The following is a 27453-nucleotide window of genomic DNA, read 5'->3' as shown; positions in this document are numbered from 1 at the left end:
GACATTCTTCTAAAAGCTGCTCTATTCGTACAATCTTTTTCTTAAAAAAAATTAGACCATTACCAGTACGTACTCCAATGATGAATATAATATTTTTTAATGTGTTTACTCCGGCTTACTCCGGGGCAACTCCGAATTGCATGAAAATTTGGATTTAGGTTCTACTTACCCTCCACTTCAAAGTTGAAATTGTGCCGTTGGTTGGTTTTGCTTGGGGAGTGACAGCCACCCCTTCTTGAGGGTGAAAAAACATACGTTTAAGATAAGACCGGAAATTAATAAATTGACTGATTTTAAGCAACTTTTGTTCTATAAAGCTTTTATGTAAGTCAATACTTTTCGAGTTATTTGCGATTGAAAATGTTTATTTTTCGACAGAAAAACTACGTTTTCAGACGGTTTTTCACAAATAACTCAAAAAGTAAATATTTTATCGAAAAAAATGTCCTTAGCAATAGTGTAGCTTATAAAAAACTTAAAAAAATAGTGTATCAGCACAGTCTATTAATCGAGTAAAAACAAAGTTGTAGCTCATGAAAAATACGTTCTTATTCGTCTAATTCCACATCGAATATTTCAAGGTGCAATCACCGAAAAATTAAGCCCTTTTCGGGAAAACCCATTCAAACTTTTTTAAAGTGTTTATAAAAGGCTTCTAGCATTAAAAATAAGCGAGTTACAATCTCCCCGTATTAAGTTGAAAAAGCTTAAACGGGTCACTAATCACGAGTGTATGCAAATTTTGAACAGCCATATCTTAACCAATTTTTGTCTTACAGAAAAACAAAATGGAACTGGCATATTTATAATATTAAACCTACGTTTTTTTACTGTTTAAGATTTTTCTTATCACTAATACTTTTTAAGTTATTTTGAAAAAAGGAAATTTTTCAAAAATTTTTAGAAATTTTTTTTTTAATATAAAACTAAATTTTTTCAAAAATAAGCACTTCAAACCAATCAAACTTACAGATCATATAAACAATACACATGCAGTTACAACAAATGGTAAGGCAGTAACGATTCATTTTATTTAGGGTGCTAAAGAGAGGAAGGTTTCACGATTTTTTTACCAAAAAAGGGGCCAACTTTTCTTTTCAGTGTAACTCGTTTATTTTTGATCCTAGAAACTTTTTTAAAAAACAAATATAAAGCCTTTTTTTAGATATTTTAAAAAAGTTAATAAGATTTTCTCGAAAAGTGCTTAGTTTTTTGGTGATTTCGCGTTGAATTATTCGATTTGGAATTAGACGAATAAGAACGTATTTTTCATAAGCTACAATTTTGCTTTTACTCAATTTATAGACTTTAATGATAGACCATTTTTTAAATTTTTTTATAATCTACACTTTTGCTAAGAATATTGTCTTCGATAAAATATTTACTTTTTTAGTTATTTGCGACAAACGATCTGAAAACGTATTTTTTGTCGAAAAATCAATATTTTCAATCGCGAATAACTCAAAAAATATTGACTTACGTAAAAAACTTTATAGAACGAAAGTTTCTTTTAATCTATCAATTAATTTATCCATTTCCGGGCTTATTTTAAACACGCGTTTTTCACCCCCCGAGAAGGGGTGACTGTCACCCCCAAGTAAAAGTAACCAACGGCACAAATTCAACTTTGAAGTGGAGGGTAAGTAGAACCTAAATCCAAATGTTCATGCAATTCGGAATTGCCCCTGAAAATTACACTCCAAAATGGTCATTTATTGGGTTATTTGTATTTTTTGTGTGTATGTTGTTATACGAAGTAAGTAATGAGCAGTCTTACATGTAATTACTACCTATCAGGTGGTGTTTGTAAGTTTTAATAATAATAATAAAAAAATTCTTTTGTCGCCTCTAAAGCAGGTCATTTTAAACAGTTATAGCTTTGCACCTAGTTAAAATCTTATTAGTAATATTTTCTGTTATTGTTCTAGTTTAGTATCATTATATGTATTAGATAGTTCTTGATAATGTATTAAGAAATGAAAAATAAGCGCAGAGATGTTTTATTTTTTGCATAAAAATTGTGCACCATATGAACAAAAGGCACGAAAGGTTTTTATCATTAATTAAACGTGAAATTTAAAAATAATTTTTAAATTGAAATATCTTAGTGGCGTACCATTTTTTTAATTCGGACAAATATCAAAATTTTGATTATTAATCTCAAAACGTTTGATTATTAAAGTTACAAAGCTGAGCTCATCATAGCATTACGGTGTTACGGTGTTACGGTGTATATAGTAGTGATATTCTCTAATAATTAGAGTTAATCGAAATTGTGTCCGTTTTATAGAGAGGACCGCCCAATGCGATTATCATTATGTGTAACAGCGTGATGGAAATCGCTAGAATCCATATATAATTAATAGGCAGGATACTATTACAATAACTAGGTTACCAGAATCCAATTGCAAAGCTTTGGGACGGAATAGACGCCTAATTTAGATTACTGCTATATGTATATGTTATAGCCGAGATGTAATATATGCGATAAAGATGCTCTCAACGAATCTACCACAATTTCTAATTGGTTGTAGTACAATTTGCGGTGGGTGAATTGGATAGAAACTGAAGCCTCTGTCTTATTAGCTAAGCACATTCTGTAATTTGGACTAGAAAAATTTTTCACAAATTCTGCATCTCGATTACACAATATATAGTATGATGCAAAAGTGTGGAATAAATGCATTATTTCAGAAACAGATTAGTTTTAAAAGATTTTAAAACACGTCAATTTTAATTTTTGAATGGCACCAATTAGGCACCTGTATCACAATACCGATTTTTAAGAAAGAACAAAGATCATGTCTGGACAACTACAAAGGAATAACTCTCTTAAATACGACAATGAAGTTATTCACAGGCATACTCAAGGATAAATTGGAATCACAGATAAAGAACTCATAAAGAGTTCCCCGTTGATTTTTATTCCATATGGCTGTCTCTCAAGTGCCTTTTTAAAAAACTGGTCCGAATAAACATTGAACAATGTTGGCGACAAAATGCAACCTTGTCTGACTCGTCGTTGTATGGAGATTTCATCGGTGTAGTTATCTCCGATTAGTCTCATATATCTCCTTTTTATTCTCTTTTAAAATTGTGAAGGTCTTTTTACGTGCCATATTTCTTCCTCTTATGGCTTTCTCTAGAGTCTAGAAGATTGTATGTATGTAAGGGACAGGCAACATCCTTGTTTCAATACCTTTGATGTTACAAATCGTGTTATTATTTGTGTCCCTGTTTTTATTTTTGTTACGGGTTGATTGTATAGTACTTTGGCGGTTTTTATTAACTCTATTTTTGAAAGATTCGTGCTTTCCATAGATTGCTACAGCTTCTTCAGTGGATTGCTATGGTAGGCATTGAAGGTGTCGTGGTAAATCCTGCTTGCTCTGCTTCAGAATCTAAATATTATTTATTGATTCGATTCTTTAGAACCTTTGCATTTTTCACAATTATTTTTTTACACTACTTTTTTATACATGTGGTTTTATTCATACGTTATTATTTAGTGTATGTGTAAATAAATTGAAATAAATGTAAAAATGAAGACAAATAAAATAGTTGTAAAATTAATAAATTAGATAAAAATCACGTCACAATAAATAAGAAAATAAATGTAATTGATGGATTAGATTCAGCATCACATAGTAAAATAAATCACTTGAGAAAGCTGTAGTGACATTAATTTGTAATAAATTTTGTGAAGGTATTGAAAACAAAAGTTTTCAGTGTTTTATTGTTAAATAAATGTAAAAATATATACACTTACGTTTGATAGTTGTGATGCTGTTGAACTAGGAGGGGTTGATGGCTGGTTGCAGTCTGTTGATTCTGTTGCTGGCCGACTAATCGTTGTTGCTGTTGCCTAGCTATTTGAGAAGCAAATACTCCGTAGCCGAAACCGTATATTTCATCTTCTTCTTTGTCACTCAAACAGCTAGATGGCTGGAAGAAAAGATATCTATTAGGACAAAGATTTTCTAAACCATATATTATTATATGTAAATTTAAAAGAGGCAGAAAACTAAAAACTCGGATTATTGTCCTCTGATGCTTTTTAAGATGTAAATATCAAGCAAGTGAGAGTGATGAATTAGTCGATAAGGGAATCTAAAATTTTATTCACAACTTGTCGTTCACCATGACAATAACCTTTAGCGAACTATGCGAAAAAGGCAGTTATGAACTTATAAGTAAAATCTATCAATTAATAGAAAATGCCTAGCACCTGAAAACGATCAGGAAATAATTCCGAAAGAATGGTGTGGTAGTATTATCGTACCAATACACAAGAAAAAAAGAATGTGTGTGTACTTTGTACGCACGTAAGAAGTTATACTTCTACTACATATTATGTGATTTTTAAGACAATACCAAAAATTTAAAAAAATAAAAGAATAAAACGCACACAAACACATTGAAAAATGCCACAAAGAAAAAATGATTTCAGAACGATAATAATTCTTGGCAAAAATTTTAAATACGCATTTTCTGAAAAAAAAATTATATAACAAATATACTTACAATCATAACATGCATAAAAAAATAAAAAAATAAAACTTGCATCGGGAATTGAACCCTTGAATTTCGTGCCGCTTTGACTCGTAACCGAAGCGTAGACTCACTCGTCCAATCGCACATTATTTATCATGTGGAAAAATACGGTAACTGAACGTTTTACTGTTTGACAATTGTTTTGAAAATTAAATTATGTAGTTTTTTGTGGAAGAAAATATAAAAATATAACAAAACAGTAAGAAAACAATATATTAGATGAAGATTGGTGGAACTTTTGTTGGTAATCAAATTAAGTATGTAAATCAAAGCATTACATACCTACTAGATAAATAAATCTACGCCAAAAAATTATAATTTAAAAATAAAAATAGAACCTAATTTGGGATTTCTCTCTAAAATCCGCATTCTTGAGAAATTAAATGTATGTATTTCAACCTAATCCAAATGTATAATTACAATATGATTATAATAAAAACTATTTACCAAATTAGAATGAGTTTTTCTTGCCCAAAATAGTCCAAAAATATAGGTATATGAAAACTATTTAAAAAGGCAGTATAACTATTAACTAACTTTTGTTTGTTGTTTCTTTTCACACAAATTTTAAAACGCAACAACCATAAATAATCTAACTACAGCTGTGCCACAGCCGCCATATTGAATAATTTTTGACATGTCATTTGAACATCCAATCAGAACAAAGTTATAATGCGCATGCGCCCGGTCGCTAGGTTTTCCTATATAAAAATTTACCCTCTATCGCCGGTAAAGAAGTATAACTTCAAAAAAAAAAAGGAATCATGCATGAACTACAGAGGAATATGACTAATCAATACTATGTATAAAATATTGGCATCGGTATAATTAAAAAGATTACTACTATACGCCGAAGAAATAGTTGGTGACTCCCAGTGTGGTTTCAGGCCTGGAAGATTGATTATTGATCAAATTTTTACAATAAGGCAAATGCTTTAGAAGTATTGGAAGTATAATCAGGACGTGCATAAGATCTTTATAGATTTCAAACAGTATTATGATTCAATTAATCGCGCAACACAATGGAAGGCAATGATCGAGCTCGGCGTACCCAAAAAACTAACTGCAGTAACACAAATGTTTGTAAGTAACTCCTTTGCTCAAGTTAGAATAGAGAGGAAAATATCAAATTCTGAACTGACACAGGGAGATCCGTTGTCCCCATTGTTCTTTAACCTGGCCTTAGAATATGTCAAAACTTTTTTCACGAGATACAAAAATCCAGATATATAAGACCATAATACGACCAGCAGTGGCTTACGGAAGCGAAACATGGGCGCTAACAAAAAGAAAAATAAATAAACTACTGGTGTGGGAACGTAAAATCCTTCGAATAATATATGGCCTGTAACGTTGTCATTGTATTTGATGCCCCAGGTAACAAAATACAGTCGAAGGCAAAGGTTCGCTTTTTAAGACATTGTTATTTAGAATAAAAACATAAAAAAGATAAAATAATTAGCCTTAATTAGGTACTCATTAATTTAGTTAATAAAATATATTTATAATCTACGTATCGAACATTAAGTTCGGGTCGATGTGACGATATTTGGTAAATGAATGAATACTACCGACAATCGCGTGAATTAAGAATTACCTTTATTAATATGAAATGGGTTTATAAGGAGAGGACATCTCACTCAACTCGCCAGGGTGAAAGACATGTAAGGAAATACGATCACCGCTCGTATAGGATAGGTAAAAGGAAAAACCGTCGGATTAATTCAACGCATCAAAACGACGGGGAAAATGGTCGGGATAACTCACCTCTTATACCTTGTTGTTTATTATTCTTCGATCAACGCTCCAAGAATAATAGTCCGACTAGGTTTTTAGTTCCGTCTTTTATATCGTCTGAGACGGTATAAAACAGGTTTTACTTAATTCATTGGCGTACTATAGGCACTATCTAGATATTATCGTCACAGGCCCTTGCAGAGACAGCGCCAGCGTGACAAACGAATGGAGGCGCAGATACAATAACGAGTTAGAGTCTCTATTCGGAAAGGAAAATCTAGTCAGATATATAAAGGCCAATAGACTCAGATTGACAAGGCATGTGATACGCAGTAACGACAATCGCCTTATAAACAATGTGTTCTGGGAAAGGCCAGATGGAAGAAGGTTTGTAGGACGGCCTAGAAAAAAGTGGAATAATGCAGTCAAAGAAGACCTGGAGAAAATGAGAGCGAGACAATGGGAATTAGTGCCACAAGACCGACAAACATGGAAGGCAATAATAATAACGCCTTTGATGATGATGATGTGTTTACAAAGACTATGGGATAGACATGGATATGGATATGGAAATGGGTGAAAACAATATAGGTTAAAACTTTAACTAATTACAGGAAATGTCCATTCAAATGCCAGCAGTTTTATAACAAATAATCGTAAAGATACTTTTTAACTAACCAAACTTTCAAGCGTTATTAAATGGCATTTGAAAATGTAAACAACTTAAACGAATATAATTTGTAGTGAGTTTCCTGTCAAACTGTTCAACTCATTTCCGTAGTAAAAACTTCGGAAAAGTGTTGAAACTTTTTAGAACAAACATTAATTTAATTAAGCGAAACATTTGCACTGTTTTTAAATTTGAAGCTAGTTTCATTTACTTAGCTGTAATGATTTGAAATTTATTACTTGAAAAGCTTTTTTTGATTTTATATAATTTTTTTATAAAATATTCTAATCTGAACTTTAATCTGATCAAAGATCAAACAGATTAATGACCAATTTTTGTAAAACCTGAATCAAATTTTAATTAAATTAAAGCGTTACTCAACGGTGTTATCTATTAACACTCTTCTTCTTCTTGATGTGCCATCCGTGGTGAATGTTGGCGATCATCATGACAATATTTATCTTATCTTCAGCAGCACGGAAAAGCTGCACAGCTACTGTATTGAACCAGGTTTTGAGGTTGTTTAATCAGGATGTTCTTCTTCGTTGGACCTCGTTTTCCAAATAATAAATATTCTCTGATATAGCTATTAACAATGTAGAGAACTAAATCCTTCTTCTGCTTTTAGTGCCAGCTTCCAATTGCAGGTACATTACTATCATTACTATTTTTACTCTATCTATTGCTGCTCTGAGGAGTGTTATTGAATGGCAATTAAATCAGTCCCTTAAATTTTTCAATCATGACACTCTCTTTCTTTTTATACTGTTTCCTCCTTTTATTTTTACCTGTATTATTAATCTTAGCATTTCATATCGCTTTCCCCTCATTAAGTGTCTCAAATATTGTCACTTCCTTATTTTTATTGTGTTTATTATTTTGTAGTCTTTGCCATTTGTTCGTTTTCTTCTGCGTTCATTATATTCTCAACATCGTTTTGTAATACCACATTTCAAATGATTGTAGCTTATTTATGTGTTACGAAACACTTGAAAACACGTAAAATAGTAAAAAACACACCATCTTATACTTCGACTTCCATCTGTTCTGTTCTATTACCTTTGAAAAACTCATTGATGTCTTCTATCCATCTCTTTAATTTTTCAGTAGTATTCAACACTAGTAGTTTCTCATTTGTATCTTTCAGTATTCTCGGTTTTTTTTCTATTGATGATTTCTATATTATATTTTTGCCAGTCTGCTAGCGTATTCGTTCCATTCCCGTTTTCGTATTATTCCCGAGTTATTTATGTCTTCTACATTTTATACCTTTCTGTCTATGCAACAAGTCTGAAACGGATGATTGCAATATGATGATACAGTAATAATAACTCAGCCATTGACTGCAATAATTACCAAAAAAAAATTTGTGTGGCGTAATACAGATTTCTTAAAATACATAATGAAATTAAACAGAATTTTGTAAAATTGAGGCTTACCATTATGTTTAACGCTATTTTGTTAACGAAAAGAAACAAATCCAAAAGAAAGTATAGGTATAGTAGAAATGTATGATTTTTAGTATATTGTTGTTTCTAAATCTTTATCCCGAAAATGGTTTCTGCAGCTGACATACTCTGTATAACATCTCGCTTCGAAACACAATCCATCTACAATAAAAACGTAACTTTTCTTCTCTTAGAAATCTTATTGACAACCTCACTGACCCTTGTTTATGACACCGAAGCGTTTTATCACTGACCTCCATCTTGAACGTAATTTATCGTCGAGCAAAACTCATTAGATGAATTCCTTCTCTTCATTAATGTTACAAAGTAAATTATTTTACAGATACAGTAAAGTGCAGAGCAGAGAGTAATGCTCAACTGCTTCTCTATCGCGCTTCGCATCTTATGGACCATTATATTGCCGAGTGAGTCGCTCGTCTTCGCAAAAATCTTTTGGAGAAAAGTAATGAAGTGTTTCAGTAGTCAAGAACGGTAAATTAACCCTGAGGTGAGGTCTTCAGAAAAAGGCGAGGCATAGTTTGCGGACACAATTTATTGGTAGTCTTTCCAATTTCTATGTAATAATACGTTATCTGTCTAAATAATTCCTAAAGTGGCCTTTTGTTCAGGCGGATCTATCTATTTTTGAAATTATAGTTCTTTTGAGGCTATTGGAAAAAATTTTAAGAGTTAATTTTTTAATTTTTAGGATGCGCGCACACCGACAGTCTGAAGTTAGTTGCAAAATCTTTCATATGTTACATATATCAGTGCAAATAAACAGTGTGAATAAATAAAAAAATATATAAATATAAAAATGTATACCATTTTTATTCAGTTGCAATGCGAAAGCAAAACAATCTTATTTTTCACTTAGAATACGGAGCGCAGTCCAGCACTCTGAATTGACGATTTTCGACTCTTATTGGAGTCTCATCGGAGAGACGTAGGCCTGCTGCTCCATACTCTAAGTGACCAACAACGAGAGTTTACTCCTATAGAGTAACTAGGTCCATTTTCCGTTGGAACTTTACCAAGCTGCAGACGGGGGTTGTGAATTGCATAGTGTAGAATTCCTTCCCTCTTGTCTTGACTGCAGCATCCATCTGGCTTGCATATTGAGGCTTGCGTAGAAGCCTTGGAGGTGTCGCCAGGGAAATGGACCAATAAGTTTTCAATTTAAAAATCTTTTAGTAATATTTTACTTTACCTTTACCTTTACCTTTACCTTTTACCTTTTAGAAAAATATATGTTGTTGTTTTGGTTAATTTATTTATATATAAGACAGTTATAGATATTTATTGATAATTTATTAGTAAATAAACTTACGGGCATAGAAATCTGCCCACTTAAAAATTTGGTAATGTTTGATGTCTCGTATTTCCTACACCTGTTGGCCGATTTAAGCGAATTTTTTAACATGTTATAGCCCGATTCTTTAAAAATATCGCTGTAATAATAAAGCTCCGTGCTAAACAGGTACATTTTCATTGTATGCCGGGTGTAAGAATCAAACTGTGTCTTTTTCTCAGAGTTCGCGTTAACCTGTGGAGTATTCTAGCATTTATAAAATACTGAAATTAAAACTCAACTATAGTCTCAGATTTTCTTAAAATTCTGTTTTTTCGCTTTTTTCGCATTCGCTTATGTTGGATAATGAAAAAGTTAGGTACTTTAACAACTAGGCATGTTATTCATCAATACAGGGTGTTTCTAAATAAGTGCGACAAACTTTAACGGGTAATTCTGCATGAAACAATAATAACAGTTTGCTTTATAAACGTGTGTCCGCAAATGTTTTGTTTCCGAGATACGGGATGTTGAATTTTTTCTTACAAACTGACAATTTATTTATTGTTTTAAAACCGGTTGAGATATGCAAATGAAATTTGGAGGGTTTTAAGACGTAGTTATTGCACATTTTTTGACATTCAATTAAGAATTTAATATTCACCATTTACGTCTATACGGGTAATAGGGCCGATTATATTACCCGTATGCACGCTAATGGTTAATATAAAATTCTTAAAAAATCCGCAATAACCATCTTTTAAAACCTACCAAGTTTCATTTGCATATCTCAACTGGATTTAGAGCAATAAATAAATCGTTAGTTTCTTAAAAAACTCAACATCCCGTATCTCGGAAACGAAACATTTGCGGACACACGTTTATAAAGCAAACTGTCATTATTTTTTTATGCAGAATTACTCCTTAAAGTTTGTAGCACTTATTTAAAAACACCCTGTATTGATGAGGAACATGTCTAGTTGTTAAAGTATGTAACTTTTTTATTATCCAACATAAGAGAATGAATCAAAAAACAAAATGTTAAGAAAATCTGAGGCTATAGTTGGGTTTTAATTTCAGTATTTTAAAAATGCTAGAATACTCCACAGAGTGATGCGAACTTTGATAAAAAAACACAGTTTGATTCGTACACCCGGTATACAATAAAAATTTACCAGATTAGCAAAAATATTATTACAGCGATATTGTTAAAGAATCAGGCTATAACATATTAAAAAATCACTTCAATCGGCCAACAGGTTTAGGAAATACGAGACATCAAAAGTGACAAAATTTTTAATTGGGCGGATTTCTATGCACGTGAGTTTACTTATTTTGATGCCTGAATTGTCAAGGTGAAGGAAGCAGATAAAATATAATTACAGTGGAACCTCGATAAGTCGGATTAATCGGGACCGCGGCCGATCCGAGTTATCAAAAATCCGGGTTAGCCGGAAAGTAAAGCAAAAATTAATAAAATACAGTATACTTACAGATAAACTCCATTATAATTGCAAAAACATGAAATACATAATATGGAATATGTACAATGCATCTAAATTACGTACAGTTGTATACATTATTGTTCATTTATTGGTAAAAACTCAGTCAAACTCAAAAAATGTTTGTGTTGTCTGATAAACACCCTACCGGATTAGCCGGACTTCCGGGTTATCGGAGGCCGACTTATCGGGGTTCCACTGTATTAGAATATTTTGTATTACAAGTAACAAAACAAATTTTGTTTAATTTGTATGTTTACAACGTGAAAACATCAAAATATAGGTATTTTAAATTAAAATTGCATTTAATTCCCGTGAAAAATAGTAAATAATATCAAAAATAATTGCAATACTTACCGAATATTTTCCAGGTACATAAAGGGGCTGAGACATGGAAGTAGTGAGCGCCCCCGAAAGCGGCGACCCCCTCCCCGTCGGACTGTACGTACCAGGAGGAGTAACGGGAGTCGTCACCTTTCGTTCCTTTGGAGACGTTTCTGTCCATTCTATCCTCCTCAGATCTTCCAGGTGACCTAATACGTCTACGTAGTGAGTGCTAAATAAGTCTGCGTATCGTGACGCTAGGCCTTCAAGGTAACCACGTTCGCCATCCTGGAAAAATATTCGATTGTTAATGATAATTATAATAGATTAATACAACTATTATTAGCTGTTTAAAATAATTTTTGGTAAAATACGTTTAGTTTGTTAAAATACGGTTTTTTTAAATTTATTCTTATTTTCAGCTCAGAAATTAAAAATTCTGCCTCCGCCATTCAAATGAACGAAAAAAAAAAATACACAAGAAATTACTATTTAAAAGTTAGCCAAAAATTCTTAACATAACCTAAAAAAATATTGAAAGTTTCAATGATTTTTCCCAGGCCAAAATTGCGCTCACAAAAAAAGTCTAAAAAGCTACTTTTTTTTATTCAGAGGTTCTATGGCCTCTGTGAAGCTAAAAAGTTGTATGAAATAATGTTTTTAAATGCTTTAACAAAATCATAAGTCGTGGGGATGATCATTGCGGGGGCAGTTTTGACGTTTTTAACCCGCTATAGTGGCTATAGTCTTTAGGTGAGAGTATGCCTTTCATTTGAGAAGCTAGTCCTTACACCACAGACTGCTTGATTTTCTTCTCTTTTTGCACAAAATAAGCCAGGCTATTTTCCTAGTCTATTGAGCTTCGGCAGGGAACCGATAATCCATGTAAATTTTGGTGACGTGTGGACTCAATGGACGCTCGATAGACTGCACTAACGAACTGATAAACTGCACCAACGAACTGCATAGCTACGATAAATCGTTGTCGTATATAGCTTCTTCTTCTTAAGATGCCAAGACCGCTTGTCGATCGTTGGCTCTCATGTTGCCCAGCATATTAACAATCACTGTCTTATTGACAGCCACACAAAATAGTTCAGTGCTAGTTTTCCCAAACCATTGGCGTAGGTTTTTAAATCAAGAAGTTGTACCCACAATTATTTTTCCTATTATTTTACCTTGCATGACAAGGTGAAGTATATAATATTTTTCTGGGTGACGCATTATATGACCAAAGTATTCCAATTTACGCCTTTTAACCGTTTTCCCTACTTCACAACTTTTATCCAAACGTTGCAAAACCCTTTCGTTTGTGACTCTTTCTACCCACTGATCTTCAGAATACGGCGGTAGACCCACATCTCAAATGCTTTTAGGTTTTTTAAAAGCGTTTTTGTCAGGGTCCATGCTTCAACCCCGTAAAGCAGTACCTGGAATACCGAATATCGAACCATTCTTACAGTTGAGTCCGCGAATCTTTACCCGTGCGTCATCATTTAAAGCATACGAAATAAGTCGGAAATTTACTAAACGCAATAGCAAGTGACAGAAAGTGGGTATTATTCCGATCACGGGTTATAGTATAAAATTTGACGTTATCAAATAAATAGAGTGTCAAATTTAAAGTTTGCTTTAAAATTTTGGTACATAATTACAGCTACATTCGAAGTAGCTTAATAAATTATTTTAATATTATTGATTAATAAATAAATAAACAATTTATAAAAAATTCAATAACATATTTTCTTTTCGTTATTTTATTCACTTTGGCGGAACATTAAACACGAGCATTTCTTGTACGTTGGCAAAAGTTATTGTAAAATAACATAAACTTATTTATCATAAAATTTCTAACTCCAATATTAGACCATGGCGCATCTGTAAAAATATTGGTACATTTGGACGTTGAGAGGTGATTCAAATTTTTTTGCAGAAATTGCTTAAAAATAACTCAAATAATAATATTTGAGTTATCCTCCCACTCAAAAAAGTCCGGAACATTGTTTAAATAATCAAAATGTCAAAAAATTAAGGAAAAATTAAATTTTTTTCTTCGTTTTTTGATTATAACTTTAAAATTATTCATTTCCAAGAAAAGTTGTACTGACATAAAAGTTGCGTAATTAAATTTCCTATAATATAGAGTTGGTTAAAAATTTAAAAAATAGTCACCCTTGTTGCAAAATAGCAATAATTGTGAAAAAACCATACAAAAACAAGTATTCGAATTTTACGTTTTTCAACCATTTCTGCTCCACTTAGGACCTTCATATTTCACCCAGAAAAACTTTATGATATCATAAAATAATACTGTAAATTTTTATTAAGATCGGTTTAATATATATTGCAAAATAAATTTTGCAATCCAGCTTTCTCAAAAAAAATTCATTTTTTCAAAATGTTACAGGACTGAAAATAAAGCAGATAGTAAGTTGCAATTTTTTTTGCCTATAGAAGTCTACTGTACCTTTCATTTTCAATTTGCAAAATTAAAATCGATCAATTACCACGGGTCAGGAATTTTTTTAAATAAACATTAATAATTGGTGCTACGCGCAGGACAGCGGATAATTTGCTCTGATTGGGCATTCCAATGACCTTTGATAATGATTGATACATTTTAATTTTTATTTCATTTCGATATAAATAAATAAATTTGTTTATTGCAAAATAAAAACACATATTCTATCCTTTGAAATACCACTTTTTTTAGCAAAAGTTTCTTTGTTCATATATTTTACTTAGAGAATAAAAGTTTATTATGTTTAAACATATGCAATTGTTTAAATATATTTCACAAACAATAATAAAATTAGTTTGATTTTTGTGGAATTAAAATATTAAAATACAACAAAATATAGAGTAAGAAAATAATATATTAGATAAACATTTGAAGAAATTTTGGTGGAAATCAACTTGTGTGAATCGAACACCGCTGCCCTGCGCGTAGCAGCAAAAATTAATGTTTATTTAAAAAATTTGCTGACGCCGTGGTAATTAATCGATTTTAATTTTGCAAATTGCAAATGAAAGGTACAGTACACTTCTATAAGTAAAAAAAAATTGAACTTGCTATTTGCTTTATTTTTAGTCATGAAACATTAAAAAAAAATTTATTTTGCAAAATCTATTACACCGATCTTAATGAAATTTACAATGTTGTTTAACTATATCATAAAGTTTTTCTGGGTAAAATATGAAGATCCTAAGTGTAGCATAAATGGTTGAAAAACGTAAAATGCAAATACTTGTTTTTGTATGGTTTTTTTCGCAATTATTGCTATTTTGCAACAAGGGTGACTATTTTTTAAATTTCTAACCAATTCTATATTGTAGAAAATTTAATTACGCAACTTTTATGTCATTATAACTTTTCTCAGAAATGAACAGTTTTAAAGTTATAATCAAAAAACGAAGAAAAAAATCGAATTTTTCCTTCATATTTTGACAATTTGATTATTTAAACAATGTTCCGGACCATTTTGAGTGGGAGGATAACTCAAATATTATTATTTGGGTTATTTTCAAGATTTCTGCAAAAAAATTTTAGTCACCTCTCAACGTACATCTCAAAACAGATGCGCTCTGGACTATATAAAATTAGTTGTGAAAACAACTGTTTGTATATTATAAAAAACTTCAAAATGAAAAAATTCGACAAAATAACAGCAAAAAATTCAACAAACTGACAGCCCCAAAAGTAAACAAATCAAAACGTCAGAAATTGTACTTAAAATATGTGAAAACATCCCCAGTCGTCTTTCTTTGTATCTATCTCTTTTCAATGCACTGAGTCTAAATTGCTCATAAAAATAACATGTGTTTTTACATAATGACATGCGGTCGCTGGTTTGTCATTAGCTTCATGCGTGGAAGAGAATGACGCTAGATAAAAAGTATGTGTTTTATCTCGCCAGGTATTAATGACGCACGAGTAAAGACTCGCGGACTCAACTGTATGCGAAGTTCCAAATTAAGATCATGACTGCACAGGATTTTCTTGAACATAAAACTTGTTCTTGCTTTGGCAATAATTCTACTTTTTATTTCTGTACTAGGTTTCCAGCGTTCATTAATATGAGTACCCAGATATACAAGATAACTTACACGTTCAATTGAGTCATTACCAATTGTTACGTTATAGTTATTATTATTTATGGCTGCCTGTTTACTAATAACCATAAACTTTGTTTTTCTTGCGTCCAATTTGAGTCCATATATATCGCACAGATCGTCACCATTCGGTTCAATAACGCTTGAAGATGTTCAATCTATCCTGTCACTAACAAGATGTCATCTGCGTATCTGAGATAGGGCTTTTCATCGATTGTCATTTGTTTCGAGCTTCTGTCATATGTCGTATAATCCGTGTATATTAACATTATACACATATTATACAACATATGACAGGAGCTCGAAACAAATTGCTGTGAATGAAAAGCCCTATTGTTCATAAGCACTCTATTAATGATTATGCCCTCTTTTGCGTTTTCCAACACTTCATTAAAATTGTTTCAGCGTAAAGATTAAACAACATTGGTGACAATATACAGCAATTTACTAAGGAAATAAAACTTCTCTTGTAGGTAGATGGTATATAAATTTATTAAATTTTTTTCTAAAAAGATCCAAGTTGGATTAAAGTGGGTACATCACTAGTACAAAACAAACGTTTTCGGACTAATCAGTCCATCATCAGGTTGATCAGTTTGAGGCCAAGATGAAGACTCCATTATACTCTAATTGTATTCTTTTAACATCGACTTATTGTCGACATTGTTGTAGCCGAAATGGCTTAATTTTTGTAATGTTAAGGTCATTCGACCTATGTAGCTAGTTCCAACTACTTTGGATCTAAAGTTTCAACCTGATGATGGACTGGTTAGTCCAAAAACGTTTGTTTTGTACTAGTGATGTACCCACTTTAATCCAACTTGGAACTTTTTAGAAAAAATTTTATTTAATTTATATACCATCTTACAAGAGAAGTTTTACTTCCTTAGTAAATTTTTTATTATGGTATACAGCCAATGAGAGGAATTTTTTCCTTTTTATTTTTTTTACAATATACAGCCTTGTCGAACTTTACACGCTTGATTTTTCACTTCTTCAGAGCACTGATTCACAACCCTAATACATGAAGCCTGGCCCCAATACAAATGTGCGATTATTCTAATGTCCCTACCGTCCAGACCGGTAGTTTTGAGAATATGTAGCATTTTTTCACGGCGAACTTTATCAAAGGCCTTTGCACATGAAAACGTCATGATTTACATCTCTGCACCTTTGAATTAAAACTTGGGTTGTAAATAGTGCATCACGAGTTCCAAGGCCACAGCGAAAACCGAATTGAGTACTTGAGATTCTGTCCTCAATTTTTCTATAGGTTCATTGATGATTTATTCTGAGAAAAATTTTCAATATATAACTCATTAGGCTGATGGTGCGATAGTCGCTGCATTTTGTGGCTCTGTGTTTTTTTGGTAGTACAAAAAATGAGAATTTAAGCCAATCTTAAGGAATTTTTCTGCTATCGTAAATTAAGTTGAATCATTTCGTAAGTATCCTAATGCCTTCGACACCTAAAAGCTTTAATGTTTCTACGTAAATTCCATCTGGTCCGATCACCTTGCCATTTTTTGCGTTCTTTATAGCGTATTACACTTCTTCCTTAGTTATTGGAGGACCGCCTATGTCATTTAGCGTTTCTAGTTCGCTTCTTTCATCATCAAATAATTACTTTAAATTATACTGAGTCCATCGTATTGGTTGACCTTCGATATCGATTAAAATTTTTCCATTTTTATCTTCGATTAATGGAGGTTTATAATTTTTTATTTAGTCCTGCGACTTCTTTCAGTTTTTTGTGCATATTGAATGCGTCGTAGATACGCTCGTAGTTCTCAATTTCTTTACATTATTGTTTATGCCACTCTAATTTAGCTAATCTTATTTTTCTTAGAATCATACTGTTTGGCATTTTGTATTCTGTCAGATTAGCATTCTTATATTTTCTTCTTGCATCCATTCTTATAAAAAATTTCCCAGACTATTTTAAATGGGATTTAAAAAAAAATAATATCAACATAAATATTTTAAAAGACTAAGTTTTCACTCTAATGGCATATAACATATCCCACCAGAATGAAAACAATGGGAACCTTCTCTGGTTACACCTCCGAGGCTTCTACAATTTGCAAGCCATACGGATGCTGAGACTAAGGAAGATGAGGGAATTCTACAATTTACAATTCACGTCACATCTGCTCAGCGCGGTAGAGTTCCAACGAGACTGGTTCCCTTCATACTCCACACAGAGTAAATGTAAATCAAAAATGAATAACCATTTTCAATTTCGTCGCAAAACGAAAATACAGCCGAACCATATTCCAGTCCAATCAGAGAGTGCTGCAAGCACCTCTACCGGTTTCGAAACTTATTAGTCTCTCATCAGGAGGCACATATGCTGCTCTCCCTGATCCAACCAAAACAAACCCCAGCGTGCAGTCCCGAATTGCAACGAACGAAATGGCATAGATGCCCTAGCGGCAACTGCTAGCAAAAGACTAAGTTTTCACTCTAATGGCATATAACATATCCCACCAGAATGAAAACAATGGGAACCTTCTCTGGTTACACCTCCGAGGCTTCTACAATTTGCAAGCCATACGGATGCTGAGACTAAGGAAGATGAGGGAATTCTACAATTTACAATTCACGTCACATCTGCTCAGCGCGGTAGAGTTCCAACGAGACTGGTTCCCTTCATACTCCACACAGAGTAAATGTAAATCAAAAATGAATAACCATTTTCAATTTCGTCGCAAAACGAAAATACAGCCGAACCATATTCCAGTCCAATCAGAGAGTGCTGCAAGCACCTCTACCGGTTTCGAAACTTATTAGTCTCTCATCAGGAGGCACATATGCTGCTCTCCCTGATCCAACCAAAACAAACCCCAGCGTGCAGTCCCGAATTGCAACGAACGAAATGGCATAGATGCCCTAGCGGCAACTGCTAGCAAAAGACTAAGTTTTCACTCTAATGGCATATAACATATCCCACCAGAATGAAAACAATGGGAACCTTCTCTGGTTACACCTCCGAGGCTTCTACAATTTGCAAGCCATACGGATGCTGAGACTAAGGAAGATGAGGGAATTCTACAATTTACAATTCACGTCACATCTGCTCAGCGCGGTAGAGTTCCAACGAGACTGGTTCCCTTCATACTCCACACAGAGTAAATGTAAATCAAAAATGAATAACCATTTTCAATTTCGTCGCAAAACGAAAATACAGCCGAACCATATTCCAGTCCAATCAGAGAGTGCTGCAAGCACCTCTACCGGTTTCGAAACTTATTAGTCTCTCATCAGGAGGCACATATGCTGCTCTCCCTGATCCAACCAAAACAAACCCCAGCGTGCAGTCCCGAATTGCAACGAACGAAATGGCATAGATGCCCTAGCGGCAACTGCTAGCAAAAGACTAAGTTTTCACTCTAATGGCATATAACATATCCCACCAGAATGAAAACAATGGGAACCTTCTCTGGTTACACCTCCGAGGCTTCTACAATTTGCAAGCCATACGGATGCTGAGACTAAGGAAGATGAGGGAATTCTACAATTTACAATTCACGTCACATCTGCTCAGCGCGGTAGAGTTCCAACGAGACTGGTTCCCTTCATACTCCACACAGAGTAAATGTAAATCAAAAATGAATAACCATTTTCAATTTCGTCGCAAAACGAAAATACAGCCGAACCATATTCCAGTCCAATCAGAGAGTGCTGCAAGCACCTCTACCGGTTTCGAAACTTATTAGTCTCTCATCAGGAGGCACATATGCTGCTCTCCCTGATCCAACCAAAACAAACCCCAGCGTGCAGTCCCGAATTGCAACGAACGAAATGGCATAGATGCCCTAGCGGCAACTGCTAGCAAAAGACTAAGTTTTCACTCTAATGGCATATAACATATCCCACCAGAATGAAAACAATGGGAACCTTCTCTGGTTACACCTCCGAGGCTTCTACAATTTGCAAGCCATACGGATGCTGAGACTAAGGAAGATGAGGGAATTCTACAATTTACAATTCACGTCACATCTGCTCAGCGCGGTAGAGTTCCAACGAGACTGGTTCCCTTCATACTCCACACAGAGTAAATGTAAATCAAAAATGAATAACCATTTTCAATTTCGTCGCAAAACGAAAATACAGCCGAACCATATTCCAGTCCAATCAGAGAGTGCTGCAAGCACCTCTACCGGTTTCGAAACTTATTAGTCTCTCATCAGGAGGCACATATGCTGCTCTCCCTGATCCAACCAAAACAAACCCCAGCGTGCAGTCCCGAATTGCAACGAACGAAATGGCATAGATGCCCTAGCGGCAACTGCTAGCAAAAGACTAAGTTTTCACTCTAATGGCATATAACATATCCCACCAGAATGAAAACAATGGGAAACTTCTCTGGTTACACCTCCGAGGCTTCTACAATTTGCAAGCCATACGGATGCTGAGACTAAGGAAGATGAGGGAATTCTACAATTTACAATTCACGTCACATCTGCTCAGCGCGGTAGAGTTCCAACGAGACTGGTTCCCTTCATACTCCACACAGAGTAAATGTAAATCAAAAATGAATAACCATTTTCAATTTCGTCGCAAAACGAAAATACAGCCGAACCATATTCCAGTCCAATCAGAGAGTGCTGCAAGCACCTCTACCGGTTTCGAAACTTATTAGTCTCTCATCAGGAGGCACATATGCTGCTCTCCCTGATCCAACCAAAACAAACCCCAGCGTGCAGTCCCGAATTGCAACGAACGAAATGGCATAGATGCCCTAGCGGCAACTGCTAGCAAAAGACTAAGTTTTCACTCTAATGGCATATAACATATCCCACCAGAATGAAAACAATGGGAACCTTCTCTGGTTACACCTCCGAGGCTTCTACAATTTGCAAGCCATACGGATGCTGAGACTAAGGAAGATGAGGGAATTCTACAATTTACAATTCACGTCACATCTGCTCAGCGCGGTAGAGTTCCAACGAGACTGGTTCCCTTCATACTCCACACAGAGTAAATGTAAATCAAAAATGAATAACCATTTTCAATTTCGTCGCAAAACGAAAATACAGCCGAACCATATTCCAGTCCAATCAGAGAGTGCTGCAAGCACCTCTACCGGTTTCGAAACTTATTAGTCTCTCATCAGGAGGCACATATGCTGCTCTCCCTGATCCAACCAAAACAAACCCCAGCGTGCAGTCCCGAATTGCAACGAACGAAATGGCATAGATGCCCTAGCGGCAACTGCTAGCAAAAGACTAAGTTTTCACTCTAATGGCATATAACATATCCCACCAGAATGAAAACAATGGGAACCTTCTCTGGTTACACCTCCGAGGCTTCTACAATTTGCAAGCCATACGGATGCTGAGACTAAGGAAGATGAGGGAATTCTACAATTTACAATTCACGTCACATCTGCTCAGCGCGGTAGAGTTCCAACGAGACTGGTTCCCTTCATACTCCACACAGAGTAAATGTAAATCAAAAATGAATAACCATTTTCAATTTCGTCGCAAAACGAAAATACAGCCGAACCATATTCCAGTCCAATCAGAGAGTGCTGCAAGCACCTCTACCGGTTTCGAAACTTATTAGTCTCTCATCAGGAGGCACATATGCTGCTCTCCCTGATCCAACCAAAACAAACCCCAGCGTGCAGTCCCGAATTGCAACGAACGAAATGGCATAGATGCCCTAGCGGCAACTGCTAGCAAAAGACTAAGTTTTCACTCTAATGGCATATAACATATCCCACCAGAATGAAAACAATGGGAACCTTCTCTGGTTACACCTCCGAGGCTTCTACAATTTGCAAGCCATACGGATGCTGAGACTAAGGAAGATGAGGGAATTCTACAATTTACAATTCACGTCACATCTGCTCAGCGCGGTAGAGTTCCAACGAGACTGGTTCCCTTCATACTCCACACAGAGTAAATGTAAATCAAAAATGAATAACCATTTTCAATTTCGTCGCAAAACGAAAATACAGCCGAACCATATTCCAGTCCAATCAGAGAGTGCTGCAAGCACCTCTACCGGTTTCGAAACTTATTAGTCTCTCATCAGGAGGCACATATGCTGCTCTCCCTGATCCAACCAAAACAAACCCCAGCGTGCAGTCCCGAATTGCAACGAACGAAATGGCATAGATGCCCTAGCGGCAACTGCTAGCAAAAGACTAAGTTTTCACTCTAATGGCATATAACATATCCCACCAGAATGAAAACAATGGGAACCTTCTCTGGTTACACCTCCGAGGCTTCTACAATTTGCAAGCCATACGGATGCTGAGACTAAGGAAGATGAGGGAATTCTACAATTTACAATTCACGTCACATCTGCTCAGCGCGGTAGAGTTCCAACGAGACTGGTTCCCTTCATACTCCACACAGAGTAAATGTAAATCAAAAATGAATAACCATTTTCAATTTCGTCGCAAAACGAAAATACAGCCGAACCATATTCCAGTCCAATCAGAGAGTGCTGCAAGCACCTCTACCGGTTTCGAAACTTATTAGTCTCTCATCAGGAGGCACATATGCTGCTCTCCCTGATCCAACCAAAACAAACCCCAGCGTGCAGTCCCGAATTGCAACGAACGAAATGGCATAGATGCCCTAGCGGCAACTGCTAGCAAAAGACTAAGTTTTCACTCTAATGGCATATAACATATCCCACCAGAATGAAAACAATGGGAACCTTCTCTGGTTACACCTCCGAGGCTTCTACAATTTGCAAGCCATACGGATGCTGAGACTAAGGAAGATGAGGGAATTCTACAATTTACAATTCACGTCACATCTGCTCAGCGCGGTAGAGTTCCAACGAGACTGGTTCCCTTCATACTCCACACAGAGTAAATGTAAATCAAAAATGAATAACCATTTTCAATTTCGTCGCAAAACGAAAATACAGCCGAACCATATTCCAGTCCAATCAGAGAGTGCTGCAAGCACCTCTACCGGTTTCGAAACTTATTAGTCTCTCATCAGGAGGCACATATGCTGCTCTCCCTGATCCAACCAAAACAAACCCCAGCGTGCAGTCCCGAATTGCAACGAACGAAATGGCATAGATGCCCTAGCGGCAACTGCTAGCAAAAGACTAAGTTTTCACTCTAATGGCATATAACATATCCCACCAGAATGAAAACAATGGGAACCTTCTCTGGTTACACCTCCGAGGCTTCTACAATTTGCAAGCCATACGGATGCTGAGACTAAGGAAGATGAGGGAATTCTACAATTTACAATTCACGTCACATCTGCTCAGCGCGGTAGAGTTCCAACGAGACTGGTTCCCTTCATACTCCACACAGAGTAAATGTAAATCAAAAATGAATAACCATTTTCAATTTCGTCGCAAAACGAAAATACAGCCGAACCATATTCCAGTCCAATCAGAGAGTGCTGCAAGCACCTCTACCGGTTTCGAAACTTATTAGTCTCTCATCAGGAGGCACATATGCTGCTCTCCCTGATCCAACCAAAACAAACCCCAGCGTGCAGTCCCGAATTGCAACGAACGAAATGGCATAGATGCCCTAGCGGCAACTGCTAGCAAAAGACTAAGTTTTCACTCTAATGGCATATAACATATCCCACCAGAATGAAAACAATGGGAAACTTCTCTGGTTACACCTCCGAGGCTTCTACAATTTGCAAGCCATACGGATGCTGAGACTAAGGAAGATGAGGGAATTCTACAATTTACAATTCACGTCACATCTGCTCAGCGCGGTAGAGTTCCAACGAGACTGGTTCCCTTCATACTCCACACAGAGTAAATGTAAATCAAAAATGAATAACCATTTTCAATTTCGTCGCAAAACGAAAATACAGCCGAACCATATTCCAGTCCAATCAGAGAGTGCTGCAAGCACCTCTACCGGTTTCGAAACTTATTAGTCTCTCATCAGGAGGCACATATGCTGCTCTCCCTGATCCAACCAAAACAAACCCCAGCGTGCAGTCCCGAATTGCAACGAACGAAATGGCATAGATGCCCTAGCGGCAACTGCTAGCAAAAGACTAAGTTTTCACTCTAATGGCATATAACATATCCCACCAGAATGAAAACAATGGGAACCTTCTCTGGTTACACCTCCGAGGCTTCTACAATTTGCAAGCCATACGGATGCTGAGACTAAGGAAGATGAGGGAATTCTACAATTTACAATTCACGTCACATCTGCTCAGCGCGGTAGAGTTCCAACGAGACTGGTTCCCTTCATACTCCACACAGAGTAAATGTAAATCAAAAATGAATAACCATTTTCAATTTCGTCGCAAAACGAAAATACAGCCGAACCATATTCCAGTCCAATCAGAGAGTGCTGCAAGCACCTCTACCGGTTTCGAAACTTATTAGTCTCTCATCAGGAGGCACATATGCTGCTCTCCCTGATCCAACCAAAACAAACCCCAGCGTGCAGTCCCGAATTGCAACGAACGAAATGGCATAGATGCCCTAGCGGCAACTGCTAGCAAAAGACTAAGTTTTCACTCTAATGGCATATAACATATCCCACCAGAATGAAAACAATGGGAACCTTCTCTGGTTACACCTCCGAGGCTTCTACAATTTGCAAGCCATACGGATGCTGAGACTAAGGAAGATGAGGGAATTCTACAATTTACAATTCACGTCACATCTGCTCAGCGCGGTAGAGTTCCAACGAGACTGGTTCCCTTCATACTCCACACAGAGTAAATGTAAATCAAAAATGAATAACCATTTTCAATTTCGTCGCAAAACGAAAATACAGCCGAACCATATTCCAGTCCAATCAGAGAGTGCTGCAAGCACCTCTACCGGTTTCGAAACTTATTAGTCTCTCATCAGGAGGCACATATGCTGCTCTCCCTGATCCAACCAAAACAAACCCCAGCGTGCAGTCCCGAATTGCAACGAACGAAATGGCATAGATGCCCTAGCGGCAACTGCTAGCAAAAGACTAAGTTTTCACTCTAATGGCATATAACATATCCCACCAGAATGAAAACAATGGGAACCTTCTCTGGTTACACCTCCGAGGCTTCTACAATTTGCAAGCCATACGGATGCTGAGACTAAGGAAGATGAGGGAATTCTACAATTTACAATTCACGTCACATCTGCTCAGCGCGGTAGAGTTCCAACGAGACTGGTTCCCTTCATACTCCACACAGAGTAAATGTAAATCAAAAATGAATAACCATTTTCAATTTCGTCGCAAAACGAAAATACAGCCGAACCATATTCCAGTCCAATCAGAGAGTGCTGCAAGCACCTCTACCGGTTTCGAAACTTATTAGTCTCTCATCAGGAGGCACATATGCTGCTCTCCCTGATCCAACCAAAACAAACCCCAGCGTGCAGTCCCGAATTGCAACGAACGAAATGGCATAGATGCCCTAGCGGCAACTGCTAGCAAAAGACTAAGTTTTCACTCTAATGGCATATAACATATCCCACCAGAATGAAAACAATGGGAACCTTCTCTGGTTACACCTCCGAGGCTTCTACAATTTGCAAGCCATACGGATGCTGAGACTAAGGAAGATGAGGGAATTCTACAATTTACAATTCACGTCACATCTGCTCAGCGCGGTAGAGTTCCAACGAGACTGGTTCCCTTCATACTCCACACAGAGTAAATGTAAATCAAAAATGAATAACCATTTTCAATTTCGTCGCAAAACGAAAATACAGCCGAACCATATTCCAGTCCAATCAGAGAGTGCTGCAAGCACCTCTACCGGTTTCGAAACTTATTAGTCTCTCATCAGGAGGCACATATGCTGCTCTCCCTGATCCAACCAAAACAAACCCCAGCGTGCAGTCCCGAATTGCAACGAACGAAATGGCATAGATGCCCTAGCGGCAACTGCTAGCAAAAGACTAAGTTTTCACTCTAATGGCATATAACATATCCCACCAGAATGAAAACAATGGGAACCTTCTCTGGTTACACCTCCGAGGCTTCTACAATTTGCAAGCCATACGGATGCTGAGACTAAGGAAGATGAGGGAATTCTACAATTTACAATTCACGTCACATCTGCTCAGCGCGGTAGAGTTCCAACGAGACTGGTTCCCTTCATACTCCACACAGAGTAAATGTAAATCTGGGGTTTGTAACGCTGGGGTTTGTTTTGGTTGGATCAGGGAGAGCAGCATATGTGCCTCCTGATGAGAGACTAATAAGTTTCGAAACCGGTAGAGGTGCTTGCAGCACTCTCTGATTGGACTGGAATATGGTTCGGCTGTATTTTCGTTTTGCGACGAAATTGAAAATGGTTATTCATTTTTGATTTACATTTACTCTGTGTGGAGTATGAAGGGAACCAGTCTCGTTGGAACTCTACCGCGCTGAGCAGATGTGACGTGAATTGTAAATTGTAGAATTCCCTCATCTTCCTTAGTCTCAGCATCCGTATGGCTTGCAAATTGTAGAAGCCTCGGAGGTGTAACCAGAGAAGGTTCCCATTGTTTTCATTCTGGTGGGATATGTTATATGCCATTAGAGTGAAAACTTAGTCTTTTGCTAGCAGTTGCCGCTAGGGCATCTATGCCATTTCGTTCGTTGCAATTCGGGACTGCACGCTGGGGTTTGTTTTGGTTGGATCAGGGAGAGCAGCATATGTGCCTCCTGATGAGAGACTAATAAGTTTCGAAACCGGTAGAGGTGCTTGCAGCACTCTCTGATTGGACTGGAATATGGTTCGGCTGTATTTTCGTTTTGCGACGAAATTGAAAATGGTTATTCATTTTTGATTTACATTTACTCTGTGTGGAGTATGAAGGGAACCAGTCTCGTTGGAACTCTACCGCGCTGAGCAGATGTGACGTGAATTGTAAATTGTAGAATTCCCTCATCTTCCTTAGTCTCAGCATCCGTATGGCTTGCAAATTGTAGAAGCCTCGGAGGTGTAACCAGAGAAGGTTCCCATTGTTTTCATTCTGGTGGGATATGTTATATGCCATTAGAGTGAAAACTTAGTCTTTTGCTAGCAGTTGCCGCTAGGGCATCTATGCCATTTCGTTCGTTGCAATTCGGGACTGCACGCTGGGGTTTGTTTTGGTTGGATCAGGGAGAGCAGCATATGTGCCTCCTGATGAGAGACTAATAAGTTTCGAAACCGGTAGAGGTGCTTGCAGCACTCTCTGATTGGACTGGAATATGGTTCGGCTGTATTTTCGTTTTGCGACGAAATTGAAAATGGTTATTCATTTTTGATTTACATTTACTCTGTGTGGAGTATGAAGGGAACCAGTCTCGTTGGAACTCTACCGCGCTGAGCAGATGTGACGTGAATTGTAAATTGTAGAATTCCCTCATCTTCCTTAGTCTCAGCATCCGTATGGCTTGCAAATTGTAGAAGCCTCGGAGGTGTAACCAGAGAAGGTTCCCATTGTTTTCATTCTGGTGGGATATGTTATATGCCATTAGAGTGAAAACTTAGTCTTTTGCTAGCAGTTGCCGCTAGGGCATCTATGCCATTTCGTTCGTTGCAATTCGGGACTGCACGCTGGGGTTTGTTTTGGTTGGATCAGGGAGAGCAGCATATGTGCCTCCTGATGAGAGACTAATAAGTTTCGAAACCGGTAGAGGTGCTTGCAGCACTCTCTGATTGGACTGGAATATGGTTCGGCTGTATTTTCGTTTTGCGACGAAATTGAAAATGGTTATTCATTTTTGATTTACATTTACTCTGTGTGGAGTATGAAGGGAACCAGTCTCGTTGGAACTCTACCGCGCTGAGCAGATGTGACGTGAATTGTAAATTGTAGAATTCCCTCATCTTCCTTAGTCTCAGCATCCGTATGGCTTGCAAATTGTAGAAGCCTCGG

The 27453-nt window shown here is 36.3% G+C and overlaps 1 protein-coding gene across 1 annotated transcript in view; it reads right to left on the bottom strand.

Annotated features, from left to right (window-relative positions):
* Nucleotides 1-27453, bottom strand: part of LOC114329803 (uncharacterized) — a 273164-nt gene that overhangs the window by 221446 nt on the left and 24265 nt on the right. The window contains exons 2-3 of the mRNA XM_028279033.2: nucleotides 11560-11814; nucleotides 3770-3945 (exon numbers count right to left, since the gene is read on the bottom strand). Coding sequence (XP_028134834.2) covers nucleotides 3770-3945; nucleotides 11560-11814 — 431 coding nt within the window. The remainder of the gene's footprint in view (nucleotides 1-3769; nucleotides 3946-11559; nucleotides 11815-27453) is intronic.

Source organism: Diabrotica virgifera, chromosome 5 (assembly GCF_917563875.1).
Source record: "Diabrotica virgifera virgifera chromosome 5, PGI_DIABVI_V3a".
Taxonomy (NCBI): domain Eukaryota; kingdom Metazoa; phylum Arthropoda; class Insecta; order Coleoptera; family Chrysomelidae; genus Diabrotica; species Diabrotica virgifera.
This window is presented reverse-complemented; position numbering and strand designations above follow the sequence as displayed.